General features: G+C 37.9%; 1 protein-coding gene across 1 annotated transcript in view; it reads left to right on the top strand.

The window, feature by feature from the left end:
- The window catches only part of xrcc5 (X-ray repair complementing defective repair in Chinese hamster cells 5), a 104,062-nt gene that overhangs the window by 68,737 nt on the left and 12,914 nt on the right, over positions 1 to 22,411 (top strand). The window contains exons 12-15 of the mRNA XM_039756332.1: positions 9,136 to 9,226; positions 15,238 to 15,365; positions 16,118 to 16,314; positions 18,194 to 18,281. Coding sequence (XP_039612266.1) covers positions 9,136 to 9,226; positions 15,238 to 15,365; positions 16,118 to 16,314; positions 18,194 to 18,281 — 504 coding nt within the window. The remainder of the gene's footprint in view (positions 1 to 9,135; positions 9,227 to 15,237; positions 15,366 to 16,117; positions 16,315 to 18,193; positions 18,282 to 22,411) is intronic.

Consider the following 22,411-nt stretch of genomic DNA (forward strand, 5'->3'; position numbering starts at 1 on the left):
ACCCTATAAAGAAGTATGTAAGATTACTAATCTAGCTACTTTTGAAATGAATGGAATCTTTACTTTATTTTACTTAAAATTAAGTCAGTGGGTTGATTGGTAGTCCTATACATTAGGCAACTGAACATGCCCTCTTAATAAAATATATATTCTTATAATGACTTTATTAAGTAATGGTTTCAAGTAATAATTCTTAATTTTGAATGATTTATATGAAAATACTTGTAATCAAAATAAGCAATAAAATGCACAAGATGTTTAATTTATGTGTTTTTTGTATACAAACTCCTGACTGAACAGTACAGGTCTTATATTTTAGAGTAATAAAGTCAATAGTGTTATTTTGGAGAGAAAGAACATCTAATTAGGGATTGTCATTCACTGTCTTATCAATTTAATCTGTATTCCTTGACAGTTTTTCCAATTTTTTAATGTGGATCTTTTTATATTCTTAAACATGGAAACGATAAATGTTACTCTGGATGGTTCAGACTCACTTTATCTTCTTCTTCTTCTTTTGGCTGCTCCCGTTAGAGGTCGCCACAGCAGATCATCTTCTTCCATATCTTTCTGTCCTCTGCATCTTGTTCTGCTACACCCATCACCTGCATGTCCTCTCTCACCACATCCATAAAACTTTGCTTAAGCCTTCTTCTTTTCCTCTTCCCTGGCAGCTCTATGCTTAGCATCCTTCTCCCAATATACCCAGCTTCTCTCCTCTGCACATGTCCAAACCAATGCAATCTCGCATCTCTGACTTTGTCTCCCAACCGTCCAACTTGAGCTGACCCTCTAATGTACTCATTTCTAATCCTGTTCCTCCTTGTCCCGCCCAATGCAAATCTTAGCATCTTTAACTCTGCCACCTCCAGCTCTGTCTCCTGCTTTCTGGTCAGTGACACCTTCTCCAACCCGTATAACATAGCTGGTTTCACTACCATCCTGTAGACTTTCCCTTTCACTCTTGCTGATACCCGTCTGTCACAAATTACTCCTGACACTCTTCTCCACCCATTCCACCTTGCCTGCACTCTCTTTTTCACCTCTCTTCCACAATCCCCATTACTCTGTACTGTTGATCCCAAGTATTTAAACTCATCCACCTTCGCCAACTGTACTCCCTGCATCCTTACCATTCCACTGACATCCCTTTCATTTACACACATGTATTCTGTCTTGTTCCTACTGAACTTTATTCCTCTCCTCTCTAGAGCATATCTCCACCTCTCCAGGGTCTCCTCAACCTGCTCCCTACTATTGCTACAGATCACAATGTCATCAGCAAACATCATAGTCCACAGGGACTCCTGTCTAATCTCGTCTTGTCAACCTGTCCATCACCATTGCAAATAAGAAAGGGCTCAGAGCTGATCCCTGATGTAATCCCACCTCCAACTTGAATGCATCCGTCACTCCTACCGCAGACCTCACCATTGTCACACTTCCCTCTTACATATCCTATATAACTGTTACGTACTTCTCTGCCACTCCCGACTTCTTCATACAATACCAATATGCTTTCTCCAGGTCCACAAAGACGCAATGCAACTCCTTCTGGCCTTCTCTAAACTTCTCCATCAACATCCTCAGAGCAAACTTTGCATCTGTGGTGCTCTTTCTTGGCATGAAACCATACTGCTGCTCACTAATCATCACCTCACTTCTTAACCTAACTCCCACTATTCTTTCCCATAACTTCATGCTGTGGCTCATCAATTTTATTCTCCTGTAGTTACTGTAGTCTTGCACATTCCCATCCATCCATCTATCCATCCTCTTCTGCTTATCCGAGGTCAGGTTGCGGGGGCAGCAGCTTGAGCAGAGATGCCCAGACTTCCCTCTCCCCGGCCACTTCTTTTAGCTCTTCCGGGGGAACCTCGAGGCGTTCCCAGGCCAGCCAGGAGACATAGTCCCTCCAGCGTGTCCTGGGTCTTCCCCAGGGCCTCCTCCCAGTTGGACATGCCCGGAACACCTCGCCAGGCGTCCAGGAGGCATCCTGATCAGATGCCCAAGCCACCTCCTCTGACTCCTCTCAATGTGGAGGAGCAGCGGATCTACTCTGAGCCCCTCCCAGATGACTGAGCTTCTCACCCTATCTTTAAGGGAAAGCCCAGACACCCTGCGGAGGAAACTCATTTCAGCCGCTTGTATTCGCAATCTCGTTCTTTTGGTCACTACCCATAGCTCATGACCATAGGTGAGGGTAGGAACGTAGATCGACTGGTAAATTGCCTTACGGCTCAGCTCCTTTTTCACCACGACAGACCAATTCAGAGCCCGCATTTCTGCGGACGCCGCACTGATCTACCTGTCGATCTCACGCTCCATTCTTCCCTCACTCTTGAACAAGACCCCGAGATACTTGAACTCCTCCTCTTGGGGCAGGATCTCGCTCCCAACCCTGAGAGGGTACTCCACCCTTTTCCGGCTGAGGACCATGGTCTCTGATTTGGAGGTACTGATTCCCATCCCAGTTGCTTCACACTTAGATGCGAACCGATTCAGAGAGAGCTGAAGATCACGGCCTGATGAAGCAAACAGGACAACATCATCTGCAAAAAGCAGTAACCCAATCATGAGTCCATCACACTAGACCCCCTCAACACCCTGGCTGAGCCTAGAAATTCTGTCCATAAAAGTTATGAACAGAATTGGTGACAAAGGGCAGCCCTGGCGGAGTCCAACTCTCAGTGGAAATGGGTTCGACTTACTGCCGGCAATGTGGGCCAAGCTGTGACACCGGTTGTACAGGGACCGAACAGCCCTTATCAGGGGGTCCGGTACCCCATACTCCCGGAGCGTCCCCCACAGGATTCCCCGAGGGACACGGTCGAAAGCCTTTTCCAAGTCCACAAAACACATGTAGACTGGTTGGGCAAACTCCCATGCGCCCTCCAAGACCCTGATAAGGGTGTAGAGATGGTCCACTGTTCCGCGACCAGGACGAAAACCACACTGTTCCTCCTGAATCCGAGGTTTGACTTTCCGACGGACCCTCCTCTCCAGAACCCCTGAATAGACTTTTCCAGGGAGGCTGAGGAGTGTGATCCCTCAGTAGTTGGAACACACCCTCCGGTCCCCTTTCTTAAATAGGGGGACTACTACCCCAGTCTGCCAATCCAGAGTCACTGTCCCCGATGTCCATTCGATGTTGCAGCGACATGTCAGCCAAGACAGTCCTACAACATCCAGAGCCTGGAGGAACTCCGGGCGTATCTCATCAACCCCCTGTGCCCTGCCACCATGGAGTTTTTTTACCACCTCGGTGACCTCAGTCCCAGAGATGGGGGAGCCCGACTCCGAGTCCCCAGGCTCTGCTTCCTCATTGGAAGGCATGTTAGTGGGATTGAGGAGGTCTTCGAAGTACTCCCTCCACCGACCCACAACATCCCAAGTCGAGGTCAGCAGCGCACCATCCCCATCATATATAGTGTTGATACTGCACTGCTTCCCCCTCCTGAGACGCCAGACGGTAGACCAGAATCTCCTCGAAGCCTTCCGGAAGTCATTCTTCATGGCCTCCCCAAACTCCTCCCACGCCCGAGTTTTTGCCTCAGCAACCACCGAAGCCGCATTCCGCTTGGCCTGCCGGTACCTATCAGCTGCCTCCAGAGTCCCACAGGACAAAAGAGTCCTGTAGGACTCCTTCTTTAGCTTGACGCATCCCTCACCGCCGGTGTCCACCAACAGGTTCGGGGATTGCCTCCACGACAGGCACCAACCATCTTACGGGCAGAGCTCCAGTCAGCCGCCTCAACAATAGAGGCATGGAACATGGCCCATTCGGACTCGATGTTCCCCACCTCCCTCGGGACGTGGTCGAAGTTCTGCCGGAGGTGTGAGTTGAAGCTACATCTGACAGGGGATTCTGCCAGACGTTTCCAGCAGACCCTCACAACACCTTTGGGCCTTCCAGGCCTGACCGCCATCCTCCCCCACCATCAAAGCCTACTCACCACCAGGTGGTGATCAGTTGACAGATCTGCCCCTCTCTTCACCCAAGTGTCCAAGACATGTGGCCGCAAGTCTGATGACATGACCACAAAGTCGATCATCAAACTGAGGCCTAGGTTGTCCTGGCGCCAAGTGCACATATTACCACCCCTATGCTTGAACATGGTGTTCGTTATGCCCACGTGAGTATTGAAGTCTCCCTGCAGTATGAGGGAGTCCCCAGAAGGTATGCCCCCTAGCACCCCCTCCAGGGACTCCAAAAAGGGTGGGTACTCCAAACTGCTGTTCAACGCATACGCACAAACAACAGTTAGGACCTGTTCCCCCACCCAAAGACGGAGGGAGGCTATCCTCTCGTCCACCGGGATAAACCCCAATGAACAGGCTCCAAGTTGGGGGGCAATAAGTATGCCCACACCCGTTCAGCACCTCTCACCGGGGGCAACTCCAGAGGGCTAGAGAGTCCAGCCCCTCTCAAGGAGATTGGTTCCAGAGTCCAATCTGTGCGTCAAGGTGAGCCCGATTATATCTAGCCGGAACCTCTCGACCTTGCACACTAGCTCTAGAGGTCACATTCTACTTCTTAAGAGCCTGCTTCTGTAGCCGAGGATCAGACCGCCAGGGTCCCCGCCTTCGGCCACCACCCAACTCACACTGCACCTGACCTCCTTGGCCCCACCTACAGGTGGTGAGCCCATGGTAATGGGGACCATGTTGTCTCTTCAGGCAGTGCCCGGCCAAGCCCCATGGGTGTAGGCCCGGCCACCATGCGCTGGCCATCGAGCCCCACCTCCAGGCCTGGCTCCAGAGAGGGGCCCCTGCACATCCCCCTTGTTCTTAAATATCGGCACCAGTACACTTCTCCACTTTTCAGGCATCCTCTCACTTTCCAAGATTCTATTAAACAATCTAGTTAAAAACGCCACTGCCATCTCTCCTAAACGCCTCCATGCTTCCATAGGTATGTTATCAGGACCAATGGCCGTTCCATTTTTCATCCTCTTCATAACTGGCCTTTCTTCCTCCTTGCTAATCCATTGCACTTCCTGATTCACTATCTCTACATCATCCAACCTCTTCTCTGTCTCGTTCTCTTTATTCATCAGCCTCTCAAAGTACTCTTTCAATCTGCTGAACACACTCTCCTCGCTTGTGAGTATGTTTCCATTTTTATCCTTTATCACCCTAACGTGCTGCACATCTTTCCCAGTTCGGTCCCTCTGTCTAGCCAATCAGTCCAGGTCCTTTTCTCTCTCCTTAGTGTCCAACCTCTCATACAACTCATCATACGCCTTTTCTTTAGCCTTCGCCACCTCTCTCTTCACCTTGCCTTATCTCCTTGTACTATTGTCTACTTTCTGCATCTCTCTGACTTTCCCACTTCTTCTTTGCTGTCTGCTTCCTTTGTATACTCTCCTCTATTTCCTCATTCCACCACCAGGTTTCCTTTTCCTCCTTCCTCTTTCCGGATGTCATACCAAGCACCCTTCTTGCTGTCACCCTTACTACATCTGCTGTAGTTTCCCAGCTGTCTAGTAACTCTTCACTGGCACCCAGTGCCTGTCTCATCTCCTCCCTAAACTCAACCTTGCAGTCTTCCTTTTTCAACTTCCACCACTTGATCCTTGGCTCTGCCCTCACTCTCTTCCTCTTCTTGATATCCAACGTCATCCTACAGACCACTGTCCTATGCTGCTTAACTACACTTTCCCCTGCCACCACTTTGCAGTCTTCAATCTCCTTCAGATCAACTCTTCTGCATAAGATGTAATCTACCTGTGTGCATCTTCCTCCACTCTTGTATGTAACCCTATGTTCCTCCCTCTTCTTAAAATACATATTCACCACAGCCATGTCCATCCTTTTGGCAAAATCCACCATACCTACCCATCACCTCCTCGTCCCCACTGTTCCCTTCACCAACATGCCCATTGAAATCTGCTCCAATCACCACTTTCTGTCTCTTGGGTACATTGTTCATCACTTCATCCAACTCACTCCAAAAATCTTCTTTCTCGCCCATTGCACACAAAACTTACAGTGCATATGCAGTAACAACATTCATCATCACACCTCCAATTTCCAGGTTCATAATCATTACTCTGTGTGGAACTCTTTTCACCTCCAAAACACTCTTGACATACTGTTCCTTCAGAATAACCCCTACTCCATTTCTCCTCCTATCCACACCATGATAGAACAATTTGAATCTACCTCCAATCCACCTGGCCTTACTCCTTTTCCATTTAGTCTCTTGCACGCACAATATATCAACCTTCCTTCTCTCCATCATATCTGCTAACTCTCTCCCCTTACCAGTCATACTGCCAACATTTAAAGTTCCTACCCTCAGTTCCACTCTCTTTACTTTCCTCCTCTCCTCCTGCCTCTGGACACGTCTCCCCCCTCTTCTTCTCCTTCTTCTTCTTCTTCTTCGGCCAACAATAGCCCAATTTCCGCCAGCACCCTGTTGGCTAACAGTACAGGTGGCGGTTGTTGTTAACCTGGGGCTCGACCGATACGGTATGGAAATTTGTATTGTTGTCCGCATATTGATTTGGCAAAATTTTACACCGGATGCCCTTCCTGACGTAACCCTCCCCATTTGTCCGGGCTTGGGACCGGCACAAAGAAACACACTGGTTTGTGCATCCCCTGTGGCTGGGTTTTCAGACTCACTTTATATCGTATTCATTTTGAAAGGCTGTAATGTGTTAATTTGTAGTAATTTTTTAATAACTTCTAGTGATCGTTTTTATTATTTCTGTTAAAAGAATTCATGAAATATTGTAAATGGTTTGAGTAGGTGATGAAGTCATACTTAACAACGAAAATCTGCAATACAACAACTACCTCACCACCTTACAGGTGGAAGTGACAAGGCATTCTGAAGCAGTAGGAATCAGAATCTGTTTACACAAAAAATGCACTTCAGTGAGGTAGTAGTCCAGAACTTTGTGGCTGTCTTATAGCTTAATTTTGTATGTTGATATTGTGTACTGATTTTCACTTTCTGTTTGTTTTGACTACTTAAGTATTACATTTTTTATCATGTAACAAATCATAGCCACACACAATTCCAGCTATAGAATACTCTGTGTTCTTTCTTTTTTTATCAAATCACCTTTATTATTATAAATGTAATATTATAAATTATTCATAGAACATTAGAAAATTGTGATTAGAACACACCATTCAGTACAAAAAATCCTTGTCTGTCCACTTAGTCTCATTTCTTAAAAATAACATTCAGTCTAGTTTTGAAAGTCACTAAAGTCTACCAACCGGTTTGTAGCTTATTCCATGTATTTATACTTCCCTTATGGAAAAATAAAATTCATATGTTTGTGAAAAATATATATAACAAATTTTCTTCTGTATCACAGTGTTTTTATTGAAAAACGCATTTCAAAATAGCAACTTAGATTCACTGTTCTAATTCCCATCATAATTTTGAGCACTTCAAACCATACCACATTTAATCTGGTTTTATTTAAACTGAAAACAGAGCTGTAATCTTAATTCCTATTAGCCTTCCTAATAGCTTCTGGATATAGAAAGTGAAGAGTTATCTATGACTTCTAGGCCTTTGTAATAAGGTGTACTTTCAGGTATAAAGCCTCCCATTGTCAATTTAAATTTAACATGTTTCATTTCTACTGGTAATACTTCAGATTTACTTAAATTTAATTTGCCCAAGTACAGATTCTATTCAAGTTCATCAGTAATGATTTGGCTGATTCTTGATTATCTGTCATTCTACATAGTTTGGTGTCTGTCTGAAACTTAGCCATCTTATTATTCATATTCTTATCAAGGCTATTTATTTATATTGAAAAAAGAGCTGTGGCCCCAGCAGTAATCCTGTAGGATGCCATTTTTAACATCATCGGATTCTGAAGTACTATCTCACACCTTAATTGTTTGCTTCATTTGTACATTGCGCCTTGAACTTCCACTTTTTTTTAGCTTAGCTATGGTCCTTGCCTGTGTGATGTTTTCAAAATCCTTCTAAAAATTAAAATAATTTGAATTATTTGCTCTTTTCTGATAATTTTCTTTTGTTGCCTTAATCAGCTTAATATATTTTTTAATGTACAGGACATTTGCATTTCCATTCTGTTGAAAGAGATTTTTTGAAAATCTGAGTCAAAGGTTTTAAATGTACTGTAATTTCCAATCTGCTTAAGCACTCTAGAATAAATGTTCTATTGTCCTGACAATTTGTTTGGATTAAGGAGAACTTGTCTTTCTGCAATTTCCAGATAAGTAACTACCTCCTCTATAGCCCTTTAACTATTGGGAGGTTATACACTTCTTCACATGTTAAGACTTAAGAAAAATTGACATTTAGGTCATTTGGTATTTCACTTTCTGTATGTTTAGTTTACCCTGCTCTGTTCATTTACAACTAAAACACTGAAGCAGTTTATAATTTCCTTTAATAATTAAAAAAAGTTCCAAGTTTATCAACTTCTTACTTTTTAACTGTACATTTTGCTGTTTCATCAGAATATTTTTCATTATTAAAGTCAACTCTAATCATTAAAACCCAGACTCTGCTTTTATCAAATCACCATGTTTTCTTATTATTGTTCAACATCTTTCTTATATATTATTTAATAACATGTATGTATGTAACAAAAGAAAACATGTGTCCTTTAGCTTTAGTGGACCTTGGCATAGGTTCAGCAATATTCCTGAAGTGTACTGCATATATTGTATACAACACTATTGTTCAATTAACAATTCATCTTTTAATGTTTTAAAAATGGTGATAGAATCCCTCATTAAATGCTCACATGGCTGAAATATTATGGGTGGAATGGCTGTCATGTTTGATGTAAATTGTTGTCAGGATCTACTTGACCATTCATTGAACATTTTATGTCCTATCGATGATGTCATTGTCATGCTGAAATATTCCACTGTCTTCAGGAAAGAAACACTTCCACGAACAGTAACATTCAGATCAGTTTTTTTTATTTATTGGTTTTTACCTTGTTGTCTTAGTGAACTTGGCCATGCCAGTAAAGTGCTTGCCACACTGTAGGAGAGCCACACAATTCACAGTATTACCTTTTTTAGCCATGACATTTTATACATTAACATTGCTTAAAATGTAAGGTATCAGCAGGTTACAATTAGAAATTACTAACATTTCTCTCCTGTTTTTTTTAGTGCCTGATCTATGTACAACTGCCATACATGGAGGATCTCAGGCTGTTTTCATTTACCTCCCTTGAAAACAATAGAAAATATACTCCGTCAGGTAACTTGTGATTATCATCTTCATCAGTGTTATACCTGGAGGAATTATCTGGTCAAGGCATATGTATTTCATGCTGGCTGTCCATCGACCTATGATGCATAACTTTTATTTATTAAATTCTTAAAAACATTGCTTACGTTTGCGCTCTTCTTTTTCAATCCTTTACAGTCCTTTCACACAGCTCTCCCTGCTAAATTTACTATTTTTGGTAGCTCCTTGAAAGCATCTGTCATGTGAATTGCAATAATTTTTTATGTTAGACTTTAACACTAAATGTTTACTAGCCTGAATGCCTAACAGAATGGAAAATGTACTAGTTCTGACCAAATCTGTACCAGTCTTTCCCATAAAAACAGTGCCCTCCATAATGCTGAATGCAAATATGACTGTTTTAATATACCTACCATTGCTATGTCCCAAACATTATGGTGCCCTAAAATTGGGGGAACCGTGTATAAAAATGTAACCAAATACATTAAAATAGCCTTAATTTAAAGTCTGCAATATGAACTTTAATCATGTCTGAATTGTTTGATTTGTAATTTTAAACTGTGGAGCAGAATGATAAATCAAAGAAAAGTGTGCCTTTGTCTCAAATATTATTAAGGGGCTCCGTATATCAGAAAAATGCAAAGATGGGAAAATTCTATTTTGCATGCGTTATAGCAAATTCATGTAATAGTTGCTGCATACAATAGTATAAAGCTATAGTAATAAAGGTTTTTATTAGCTCTTCAGCTTGCAGTGCAGTATCTTTTCTATCCACATGATGAAGTAGGGAGCTATGGAAAAAATCCTGAATGTGCTCATTTTTACTTACATTGGCATAGGTCAGCTTTCCTCTTCATGTTTTCCCTAACTCTTTATTATACTCTTTTATAAAATACTAACATCCATGAATGAGTTACCTATTGCTTTCAGGTAGGCAGAGGAAGCTAGTGCATTTGTAATTTCTAGTGGGTGATTTGTTTTAATTTTCTGTTGTCTGAAAATGAATTGGGTATCCTCTTTCAAAAAAAGTCAGTAATAAAATGAAAGCAAATATATTATTAGTTTTTACTTAGTCATTTTGACTTTATTTTTCATGAAGTTTCCATTGGCTGGTTCTTGTGTATCCTCAAGAGATGAACTTAAGTTGAGCTCTGTTTCTTCTGCAACAATGAAATTTGTTCAAATCAGTAACCAATGCTAAGAACACCTCCAGCATGTGGTTAAAATCCTGCATCTGAAATTGACCAGCAAGGAAGAACGAACAAGAGCACATCACCTTATTGTGAGAAAGTTCTTAAATATTTCTTTATACAGTCTCACAGAAGCAACAGCTGAATTTATTTCAAGCTCCATTTTTTTAGTTGTTTGTTTTAACTAGAGCTTGAACTTCTGTTGCAATTTTCACAAAAAATCATACTTAATCTTTCTTCCATTTCCTCTCAGTATTAGCTTCCCCTAGCTCTCAGAAGTGCATCCTATGAGTATGTTGATATGTACATAAAATACAAAAGATACTGATTTCCATGCATCTCTCTCCGGAAACAGTATTAGTTGTTATAACATTGTATCTGGTTTTTTTTTTCTTGTCAAGCAACACCTACATATACCCAATTAATCACAGCCACATTTTTAAATTAGATTTGGTTTCTTGTTTGCACCCGATGCTGCTTTTGCTTCAGAGCATACTGTCTTTCCTCACACTCTCTAAAGTAACCAAGCAGTTTTAGAAAATGGAGAGGAGGTACAGTAGGTGGCTTTTTATTAAAAAAACAGTGATCAGTGATCATGGACAGCATAAGGCAAATAAAAATAAATACTTTCTCAGAATTACTGTCTTGAGACACACCCATTCCATTTTTCTACATACCTCCACCTACAACTTTTAATAAATATTTAGTAATAGGTAAACAAATATGAAATATACTCTTAGTTGAAGAGTACAGTAAATGTATCCCTTCAACAACTTTCTGCACTTGCAAAGTTTGAGTTAAGGAAAGCTAAATTAGGGCTATAATTCTCATCCCCTTTGCTGTTGTGATCCCTTATAGCAGGTGATGCTTGCTCAAAAATGTATCTAATTTAGCAAATATAAAAGGTAAACATACATTTTTAATGTTATGTTCTTCCCTTCCACTTTTAATTTGAATGAAATAAGTAAAATTAGTAATACTATCTTAGTAAATGGAAATGATTGTATTGTACAGTTTCATCTTTTCATTGTCAGGTGTGACAACTTATTGAAAATGAATGAAAAGATTTATACTAATGTATGAAACTAGATTATTTAACCTCTTTACAAACTAAGCATGAATTAATGTTTTTGTTTGTAATGTCAATATGGTTTGTGTTATCCTTTCATGTTTTCAATATGAGTCTTCATGCGTTGGTACATAGAAGTGTCATGATCACATTGATATGTAAAATATATTTTACTTAGTTATTTTTGTGTAATTGTTCACAGGAGCATCATTATGAAAAAAACAAATGTCAAGGTTTTTTTTTTTTTGTTTCATGTAACCGTATATTAACTGCAGTGAAGCATCTGATCTTTAAGAAATTAGGTTTAATGACATTTTTCAAAAAAGAATGTGTGATTTGTTTTATGCCCAAATTCACAAGTTATTTATTCTAAATAAGCTTTCAGTCTGATTATTGAAAGAGAATGAAAAGTCCACAAAAACCTAAAGTTAATGTTTGCCAAGTTTAATCCTTGGGAACCTATATGTCTATAGGTTTTTTATTCCAACCAGCATTTTCTTTTAATTGAAGTCCTATCTTAATTAAGTAAGCTGTTATTTCCCAGTTTTTATGTTTTAAGTTTTCTAAATTTTTATTAGTGTGTAGAAAGCATTTCTTTATGTTACAGAGGGATAATTTAAAATTTGTATCTTCATTTTAAAGATTTTCATCAAAATTATTTTGATTTTTATTTCCCTTTATCAAGTGTTCTGTTTATTTAAGCCATTGATTACTAATGAGTATGTTAGTGGGTCTGATACCAAGGGAAATTTTCAGTATTCAAAGTTGTTTGCCCTTGTGTCTGCCCTGCTTGTTTGTGATTGTCACTATTAGGATGCAATTAAGGAAAAAGAAAAGGCAAATTAATAGAAAACAACAAAAAAGACAGTAACGTGCTATGGCAAAAATGCAAATATGTCTACATTTATTATAAACATAAATCTTACAAGGCGTTTTTTTGAGTATGAAATAGGAAAAAACAAAGAACAGCTAATTAGACACGTGTACATATTAGAAGTAAAATGACTAACTGATCATGAAACTAATTGGGATGAAAAATCTACAAACTCATTGGTCCCGCCAGCACTGGGATTGGAAATCAGTTGAATAGACATAATGTAGACTGTGAATGTTATTGAATAGTTAATTGTATATCTATTTTAATAGATTTTTTTTTTCATTAAAGTGCTTCATTCCACTTCCTCTGGTGCAATCCTTATATTAAAGCATGTTGTTACTATTTCTACACAGAGCCTGATTTTCAGTCATCTCTTTTCAAAATACTGATGGTATAGTGTGTGTTTATATCTTATATATTTCCAGATACACTCTTTTGGTGAAAAGAAAACTTTATAGTGGGAGAAAATGTCACCCAATGCTGTAGTTTGCCAACTTCAGAGGTCTATTTTCCTATGTCAAAGCCTGCTTTTTCTATGGATCGCTTTCATATTAGTGTCTATATTTATTTTACATGTCTCTCTTCCTCCTTTTTGTTGTTGAGGTGCAACTAAGGGTTAACTATAAAATATGTCATTTTCATCTGCAATATCCTGTTTTGCTGTCACTTTCCATGAATTACATTCAATACACCAAAGCAGCTTTAACACCTTAAATCCAGTAAAATGGATGCAAGCAATAGAATGTTAGCACTATTTAGTGATAGACTAGGCTGACCCGCCTATTAAGGCGACTGACTTTTAAGTTGACCACTTCTTAAGGCAATTCAATATGTACAGTAGATCAATTTGATATTTTATACAAACTCATTAATTTGGTTATATTGCATTTGAGCGGTATTACTTTAATACTCGTAGTTTCTGTTATTTTTGTGATGAAATTTAAACTTTTTTTCTATATTGAGGTTGCCCTTTTGAACCCTCCTGATATTTACTACGCGGTGAGGCATTTGTACTCCATCAACATTAATTACTTCCAGAGACATAATTTTGCCTATTTTTCCAGCGTATCACGCACAAAAGCAAGGGAACGATGGGAGCACCAGAACTCTGCTCACATCATGTCGCTTCGTACTGCAAGCTGCTAGTAGTAAGTCTGTGATAAGCAGAATACCGCTACGCTTTCCACTCAAGGGACGGAAGGACAATCCCGACCGCTTTTATATAGTAAGAAAGAAGAAGATATCGCAGAGTCTGGAGTAGAAAATCATCTTTTACCTGGAAAAACAAAACTACAAATCCCATCGTGCATTGCAAAATGGACGGGGCGTGTGTGAAGCTCCGTGCCTGCGTAGCACTCACAGGACGGAAGGACAATCCCGACCGCTTTTATATAGAAGGATAGTCTTATTGCCTGCCAACCAATATTGGCATGATGCAGGAGTGCTCTTGGGAAAATTCATATTTAAACTAAAATTTATTTAAAATAAATGTTATTTATGGTGAAGCAAAAAAGCAGATGAAAACTAGACACTAAATGCAGTATTTATTAACAAAGCAACAGAAATTTGTAGAAATGATTCATTCATTTTCATTAAGTACAGAATGAAGTCATATGGAACAGTAGCAGTAATGCACAGTTAAAACACTAAACTGGAGGTTGTAAGTAATTACAATGATATACCTTGCTAATAATTCGTAGTGTGAAAAAGGGAATATCCTATAACTGTTATACAAAAACATCTAATGTAAAACTGTACTGCAGAATGCAAGACAGCCACACCACCATCTATGTAAACCATGTTGCCCTCAAACTAACTGTTCTTTCTACAATATGATTTTGAACTAAATTAATGTCAAGTTAAAGTATATCTCAGTATTAAGTGTTTAGTGAAAAGGTTGGTCAAATGCAGTAACAGTAATATTGTATTAAAAATGTATAGGTATATTTAGTTTAAATGTTGTACTTTAAGACTGTCATAAACATAATCTATTTGATGTTAGAACAGTTTATCATTAGTAGTAGTTGTATTTACATGTGTACAGAGTACCGTAAAATTCTTAGTTACTTTGCAGACCAGCATGCAACATGTTGCCTCTCTCTAATAACATGATAAATAAAAATGTGTTAAAACTTAATTTCATTTAAATAGAAAACTGATATTAGGTTACCTTACATACTCCTTGCTGCTGTGTAATGTAATGTAATGTAATGTAATTACATCTTGCCTGAAGAAGGGGCCTGAGTTGCCTCGAAAACTTGCATATTGTAATCTTTTTAGTTAGCCAATAAAAGGTGTCATTTTGCTTGCCTTTTCTCTACTTTTATGTTTGTTACTCTCAATAATATAGTTTGCAATTGATTCTATACAAATTATAAATTTCTGCAGTATTTCACTGTTCTTTTTTGAATGCACTTGGTTTAAATTTTATGCTTCTAAATCAAGTTAAATACTAAAAGTCAAATGCAGATTTGTATTCATTACTTGAAATTACAGAGAGATTGCTGTAGATACTATAATAATGGGTTTTAATTTTTGTCTGTGGTTCCTGCCTTGCGCTCAGTGTTGGCTGGGATTGGCTCCAGCAGACCCCTGTGACCCTGTGTTCGGATTCAGCGGGTTGGATAATGGATGGATGGATGGATGGAAGAATTTTTGTCTGTGTGGCATGACTTGGTTTAAAGGTCCATTGTGTCATTGTCCTTTAAAAGGAGGCAGTAAATTGCATTGAGTGATTCTTAATAATTCATTCATAAGCTATGCACTTATATGCTGTATATTCCAATTGTATTTTTGCCTGCTCTTAAAAAAGTGATTTATGTGAAAATATCAGTAAGCTAAAATATTTGTAATGATGATTTTGCCTCTGATTATTTGACTACAGGTGAGCAGTTGGCTGCAGTAGATTCTCTCATTGAATCAATGATGCTGGTGGTTGATAAGGATGAAGAAAGAGAAGATATTTTTAAAGTCAGTAAAATACCAAATCCGCAGTTCCAAAGACTTTTTCAGGTAAAATGATATATGTTAGTACAAATACAAAATATTACATTGTTGTATATTTAATTTAGTATGTCCAATGTAGATTACAGTTAGCCAGCTAGCCTTCTACTGTCTTCGTATAATGTTGTAGGGAAGGAACTTGGATAAAAAGAGTTATCTTATATAATTAAGCATTTTATTCTGCTCACTGGAATTTTTTTTAATAAAGTAAGTCAATTGTTGAGGTAAATGATAGTATGCCACAAATCTGAAAAAAATACGTTGCATTTCAAAAGTAATGAATTCACTCCTCTCTGGGTTGAAAAACAATCAGATGCAACATGGGCAGTAGTGTTGATCAGCAAAATTCGCCAAAGCATTTTTTTGAAGTGAATATGCTGTGTCCATTGGTGAACTTGTTTGCCAAATATTTTCCTGTAAATTTTCTGTGTGCACAATTATAATTTACTTAAAACTGGTTTAGTTCCTCCTTCCCAAATGGCTTCAGTGCATTTGACGGAGTTTGGCAAAGTTCCCAAACATTGCCATTATTTTATCGAACTTGAGGTAAAGAAAATTCAGCAGAGTTCGCTTATCACTAATAGGCAGGAGTGTTAGTTTTAATATACCTTTAGTATATTACTTACGATTTAAATATTCAATACTGCAAAAACATGTAATCTGGAAGAAATACTCTTCACTGATTTTTGTGTTGATCTAGCTCTGTTATGCTTGGTGCCCCAGTGTTTCCAGATTACTTAATTATCTCTGCATACTTTTAGTGTCTGCATCACCGTGCGCTGAATCCCACAGCTCCTTTACCATCAATGGAGCAGTCATTGAGGACAGCTCTGGATAAACCACAGGAAGTGACAGCCAGCTGTCTAGGCTCACTACAACAAGTTCAGCGGTGCTTTCCCTTGCAAGAGGCTGCACTGAAAAAAGAGCAAAAGACTGCACAGGACATCTTTGGTGCCAGGTACCTGTGTTATAAGTTAAAGTTTGTAGATTTCAATGTCTTGCATGAATCATCCATATAGGATTTGTAGTAAACATCCTTCTGTGAAAGAAATTATTTCTAAAATACAGTTTTAGAAGTTCTGAAGCATTAAACATTCAGCTACATTTAATACAATACAGTAATTTAAACACAATGGCCGAAAAAATGATCACTTCCTGTATAGAGGGTCTGCAACAGATATATTGTTTTTATGATAGTGAAAAGTGGCATCTTATAAAAACTTTAAAGATAAAACACAGATAAAGTGGAATAGGGATTTGAGCAATAAGTGATGGAGCAACTTAAAAATGCCTTCAACTAACAATAGGCATCATTAGTTGAAGGCATCACCTAATTTCTCTAAATGCAGACCAATCTGAATGTAGAAAATAGAGTGAAAGATGATGTTATTTTTCCACTGCTCAGGCTTCAGGTTTGATGCTCCTTACACCAGGTTATGTGTCTTTATATATTGGTCCTTCAATGCGATCTGTTTCTGAATGCTAGAATTGTCTCTGCCATAAATTCCAGCTTTATAGAGCTTCTGACTTATGTTTTTACTGAGACTAGGTCAGGGAGGTACTGATTTAATTCTGCTATAACACGGGACAACATAATTTTTCAAAGTTTTGCTTCCTGCATGCCAGCTTCAACTGAAAACAAGTATAATTTCGGAATACCTGTATTATGTTGGAATTTGGAGAAGCATGAAATGTACTTTTATTGAATTTAGTGAGCTTAATCATTTAATGGTGCTAACACATTTGCATTAGTCCAAATGAGCTAAAACATTTTGCTGCTAATTTCCACTTGTACTCTGCGTCTGATGTTTTCATTTCAGTGTCAGTACTAGTCTGTGAGCATTGACATATTCTACTTGCCCAGATACTGCTTTTGTATCATTGCAATGTTCTGATAAAATCTTTCACCATGTTTGTCACTGACTGGACGAGGATTAGCAGGGAAGAAGTCCAGATGTGAATGCAGAAAATGAATCTTTAGCAACAGGTTGTACTTCATGGTTAAAGGCATAATGCATGTTGTCAACCAGCTGGATGTATTGTGGTGCTCTGTAGTTGCCAAGAAGATTCTCAACAACATCCTTGAATGTGATTTTCTCTGGTCCCACTAGCAGATCTTTGAACCACTTGTCTTTGATGACGTGTCTGGTTTTTAGACTAACAAAAATTATTTTCTTAATTTTGGCATCAAAAGGAAAACATGCCTCTAATATTGAAATCCTTCACCTTCTTTGTTTATCTCTTTAACCAAAATTTGCATCCTTCCAAGTTTTATATGAAAAGGATTCAAACATATCTTTGTTAGGTCAAGAGGTGGTTTATGTGCCATAATTTTTCTTCCCTGGAACTAAATGCTTACGCAGTAAGCAGTTGTGTTTTTATAGCTTGTTGTTGCCAGCATCCATCCTAACTAAGAATCCCCAGATGTGCCTAAGACATATCAATTGCTTACGTTGTAGACAACATATAGTTTACTTAAAATATGAGAGGTAATAACAAAAAAAGGTAATTGCAATAAAACAGTGTCATGGGAAATTTTTGTGATCAGCAGGCCAAAATACACAGACAAAAGTGATCAAGAAGCAAAGTATTTTTTAGTTCAGTGTAATTTTTTCAACTAACTAATTCTCAAAATGACTCACCTTTGCAGCTGCATTTGTAATTGTGACTAGTTTGCTTAATTGTTAAACTCCTTTTCCATGTGGTGTTTGTTATTTTGAATACTTCCTGTAGTTAACTAAGCCAAGTATTGGTAAATCTTTCAGCTAATAAAAGATAACATTTAGAAATTTGTGGTTGTATAATCAATGAACTTATTAGAATTTTCACATTTTCAGTAAAGAAGAACCAGATGTGAAGAAACCCCATCTTGAAGCAGGGGGAGATTTCAACATTAGTGAACTATCTGAAGGCAGTGTAACTGCAGTAAGTTTAAACTTTTGTGTAATTTGTCAGTTTTTTATTAAACATTTAATTTCAGCCAGAGTAAAGCTGTACTAACTTTTAAATCTTTTTCTTTTGTAAAAGAATGATATAGTGTGGTGGTCCAGCTGTTTTTTTTTATATACAGTCTTTATAATGTATGTACACTGTGCGCTCCAGTTTTTGAATCTGATGAGGGTTCCATCATTAATAAGAAGCCTAATAACTGAGAAATGAGGTCAGCTTAAATAAGGAAAATATACCTTACTGCAGAACAGTACAATAAAGTATAACAAAAAAAAATAAAGTTTAATTAAAATTGTTTGGTCATGGCATTGATGCATTCATGACTGATTTTATGATTAAGATTAAGGTACAAGAGTCTTTTTTTAGTAATAATTGGAAATTTAAACGAAAATGGCTGTGAATTTAGGAAATCTTGTCAAATGTGAACTGCTTAGGCTAAAAGCTTTTGTTTTATGGACCATGGTTTTATAAATTGAAAAAAAATTTACAAATATTCCACAATTTGTAAATATTTTTGTTGTTAAATTTTTTATTAGAAAAAATAACACCTAAATAACAAATGTATCAAATGGAACACAGATGAAAACTCCTAAAAATAACTCTCCATATATGATGTCTTCCCACTATACACAAAGCCCTGTAATAGGGAAAGAGGGAAACAAAGTTACCATTCGACAGCCATCCAGTCCCTCTTTTGTTATAATTTGGGCATGTTTGTTAATTTATTTTACTTCTTATTAACATTTTTTACTGATTTTTTTGAGTTCTTTGAAGCTTAATGTGTCAGGTAATATTACAATGTGTGTGCTGTAAAGTTATTTTATAACATTTTTTTTTTTAACTGCATCAAATTGCCACTTTTTATCTTCATTGTGTGTGATTATGTTGTTAAGACACACTGTACTTTTGCTAAGGATTGCTTCCTAGAAGGTACTATATGCCACATCTCACTGATTCTTCACTTGGGAACCATACACCACATTAGGTGCAGCACTCAAGATTCTGGATCCAGTAGTTGCACATATTAAGCATAAGCTCTTTGGGGTTAATGCCTTTTGAACTTTGATTCACAGCAATTATTGTTTTGGCTTCATTAATAGTCTTTTGTCCAGATCCTTTTGACCTTACAATTTTGTGACTAGTTTTAATGATAACACATCTTTTGATTTTTGTTTCACATTGGTTCACGTTTCAATTTCATTGTTGGTTACTACTTTTTTAAATCAGCTTTTAATCAGTTTTTTTTTCCAAGTTTCAGTAACAGCTATGCCCATGATAGTGGCAACTTTCCCAGCAGGTATTTAAAGGGAGGTTGCTTGGAACTAAAATAGCAGGTTGGGTTTGGCTATGCTGCCATTGGTTAGACAGATTTGGACAAACTGAATGGCACAAAAACACCAATGTATAACCAATCATTAATGGTGATTCTGGTTGACCCATTAAGCCAGGACTCGGAAAGTTCCAAAAGAACAAAATTAAAAAGAAAGGAATTCCAGAGGTCAGGAAAAAAAGAACTTGGCAACCTCCATCAGGATATTAAAGCCAGTTTTGCTGCTATGGTACCTGATGAGAAAGTCTATGTTGAATAGATAAAAATACTGTACAAATCCAGGAGCAAATGTGGAAGGAAAAGAATATTCACGGCTAGGATCTTACAAACAAAGTTGGAGGCAAAAGACTAGAAGGAAAAATAGTTGGATAGTCCATACATGTATGTGGATACATGTTTCTAGGACTTTTAAAGAGAGTATAGGCTACATGAAAGGCTGAAAGTCCTACGGCGAAACACTTTTTTGAGTAAGATGTAGACATTGTGTAAATGTCAATGTGCTAATGGTTAAGTTTTTTGGAGACCAATCTTCTTAAAGATTTTATTCTAAGATTTATAGAAAGTACATCTCTTTTAGTTATGTTGCTTTACATATTAGGATCTACTTAATCATCGCCTAGTCCTCATCAAGTTCTGAAATTAACTTAGTTGGTTAGTAACTGCTGTAATGTATATTTGCTGGGCAGGAAGAACAGTCTCATCGATTTGAGTTCTGAATAATGTTATTTTTCCAGTTTGATTGGCGCACTCAGTTAACTTCAGTAAGATTAAAATATGAGTGTTTTATATGTGTATCTACAGTATATACTAAAGCTGTAAAAGGCATAATTTCAATGTAGAGTTCAAGATACCATATTATTTAAAAACCTTATTATCTGATAAGCAGAAAAGTATCAGAATTTGAACTACATTAATATTATTAAGTTCATTAATAACAAACTACTCTTTTGACATGTACTGGTGGCTGTTAAAATTATAATATGTACAAGACCACAAAGAAAAGAAGTTGGTCAGATGCTAGGGATTTTTAGTCATACAAAATTTTAGGTTTGATTATTCATATTAAAACTTTAATTGCGCTTATTACTTTATTCCGCCACCCACTTTGTGGCTTTTTAGCTAGTCCAGAAGATGTAAAGTCATTCCTCATCTCACTCTTTTATATAATTCAATGCACTATGTCTATTTGTGTTTCGCAATGAAATAAATGAATGTACTAACTGTTGCGTTTTAATGATCTTGAATTATTTTCCTAATATAAATGTTATTTACCGGATGATTTTATTTGTACAACTTAAAAATTTTACTACTAAGTTAAACAACAATACATAGCAAATTTTTAAACATATCATAAGAAGTGTAGTCTAGTTCACGGAGTGCAGGCTTGGAGTGTAGTAGCCAGAAACTTGTGGAGCTACAAAACATTGGGATGGTATTGTACAGTTAACATAATTCCAAAATTGTTGTGAGGTGAAATAAGCAACTGTTCTTTTATAATTGAAGGTCACCTTTTGCCTATGAATAACACTTTATTTTCAAATACATTTAAATTATATTTGAATAGTGTGATTCGCTCAAACACCCTAAGCAGACACCAATATCATGGTCAAAAACATCAAACACATGTCATTAATGTTCCCTATATACACTACTAGCTGAACTACCCAACATTGCTAGTATAAATAAACAGGGAAAAGCCTTATTTTGGAAATTTGATACAACTAAACACAATCTTCTATAGGACTAAAAGACATGCTCTTAGACAAAAGCTGTAATCCATCAAGTAATCATAATGATAAACCAGGTTGTGTGAGCAAGACACTGACAAGATGTTACAAAAATAATAGTTCTTTATTAAAAAAAAAGTGATATAAAAATATTAAGTGTGTCCAATTTGTTTTCTTAGTGAAAGACATACACACATGCATAAGTCCAATCATTTCCAGCTTATGTATTAAGTGACACAAAAAATAATAAAAATAAACAAAAATACAAACAAAAAACACTAAAACTCTAGTCAGTCTCCCCTTTTCCTTTTTAAATAGTGCAGAAGGGACTACCCATGACTTTAAGAGTCAATGAAAACAACACATTCCTGAAGTCCAAGACTTTTCCCCCCTTTTCCTTTTCTCAGGCTGCTCCAGGAACCCACAAGGTCTTCCTTCACACAGGTATAACTCAAAATGAAATAAATATGCAGTGCATCCTTTGTTTATCTCCGCGCTCTCAGTATTCCTAGGGGATAAAACCAAGAGTACATGTGCCTCCTTTTCACCTCTTTCAGGTTGCTCAGAAGTATCTGTGGTATACCCCTCCACTTGGTGGATTCAACCTCAGTCATGAAGACAAGCTCTCTTCTCCCCTGAGGATGTCCATTCTCTCTCATTTTATACACCCCATGGGATTCCATCCATCAGTCCTATTAATAATCTCACCAAGCTCCTTCCAGTTACCTAGCATGCCATCACATAGTTTGGTCTACATGCTGCGATCTGGAAGAAACCCTTTAAAGTCCATGCTCACATAAGCACGCATATGTACCAACAAAGACACTCTGAATTGGACCGCTCTCCAGTAAATAGCCCCTTCTAAATAATGGGCTCTCCTAGCTCACACTGAAAATTTTTTCCCTTTCCTTTACAGCACAGCATTTGTTACTTGGATGCCTCTGCACATCCTGAGTGGGGTTGAGTGTAGTAGCACTCCTTCACTTGCAGTCACATATCCACCATGGTTTTGTGTGTTCACGCAGCAGTGTCACCATTTCTCACTCCAC

This window comes from Polypterus senegalus, chromosome 6 (genome assembly GCF_016835505.1).
Source record: "Polypterus senegalus isolate Bchr_013 chromosome 6, ASM1683550v1, whole genome shotgun sequence".
NCBI classification, from domain to species: Eukaryota; Metazoa; Chordata; class Cladistia; order Polypteriformes; family Polypteridae; genus Polypterus; species Polypterus senegalus.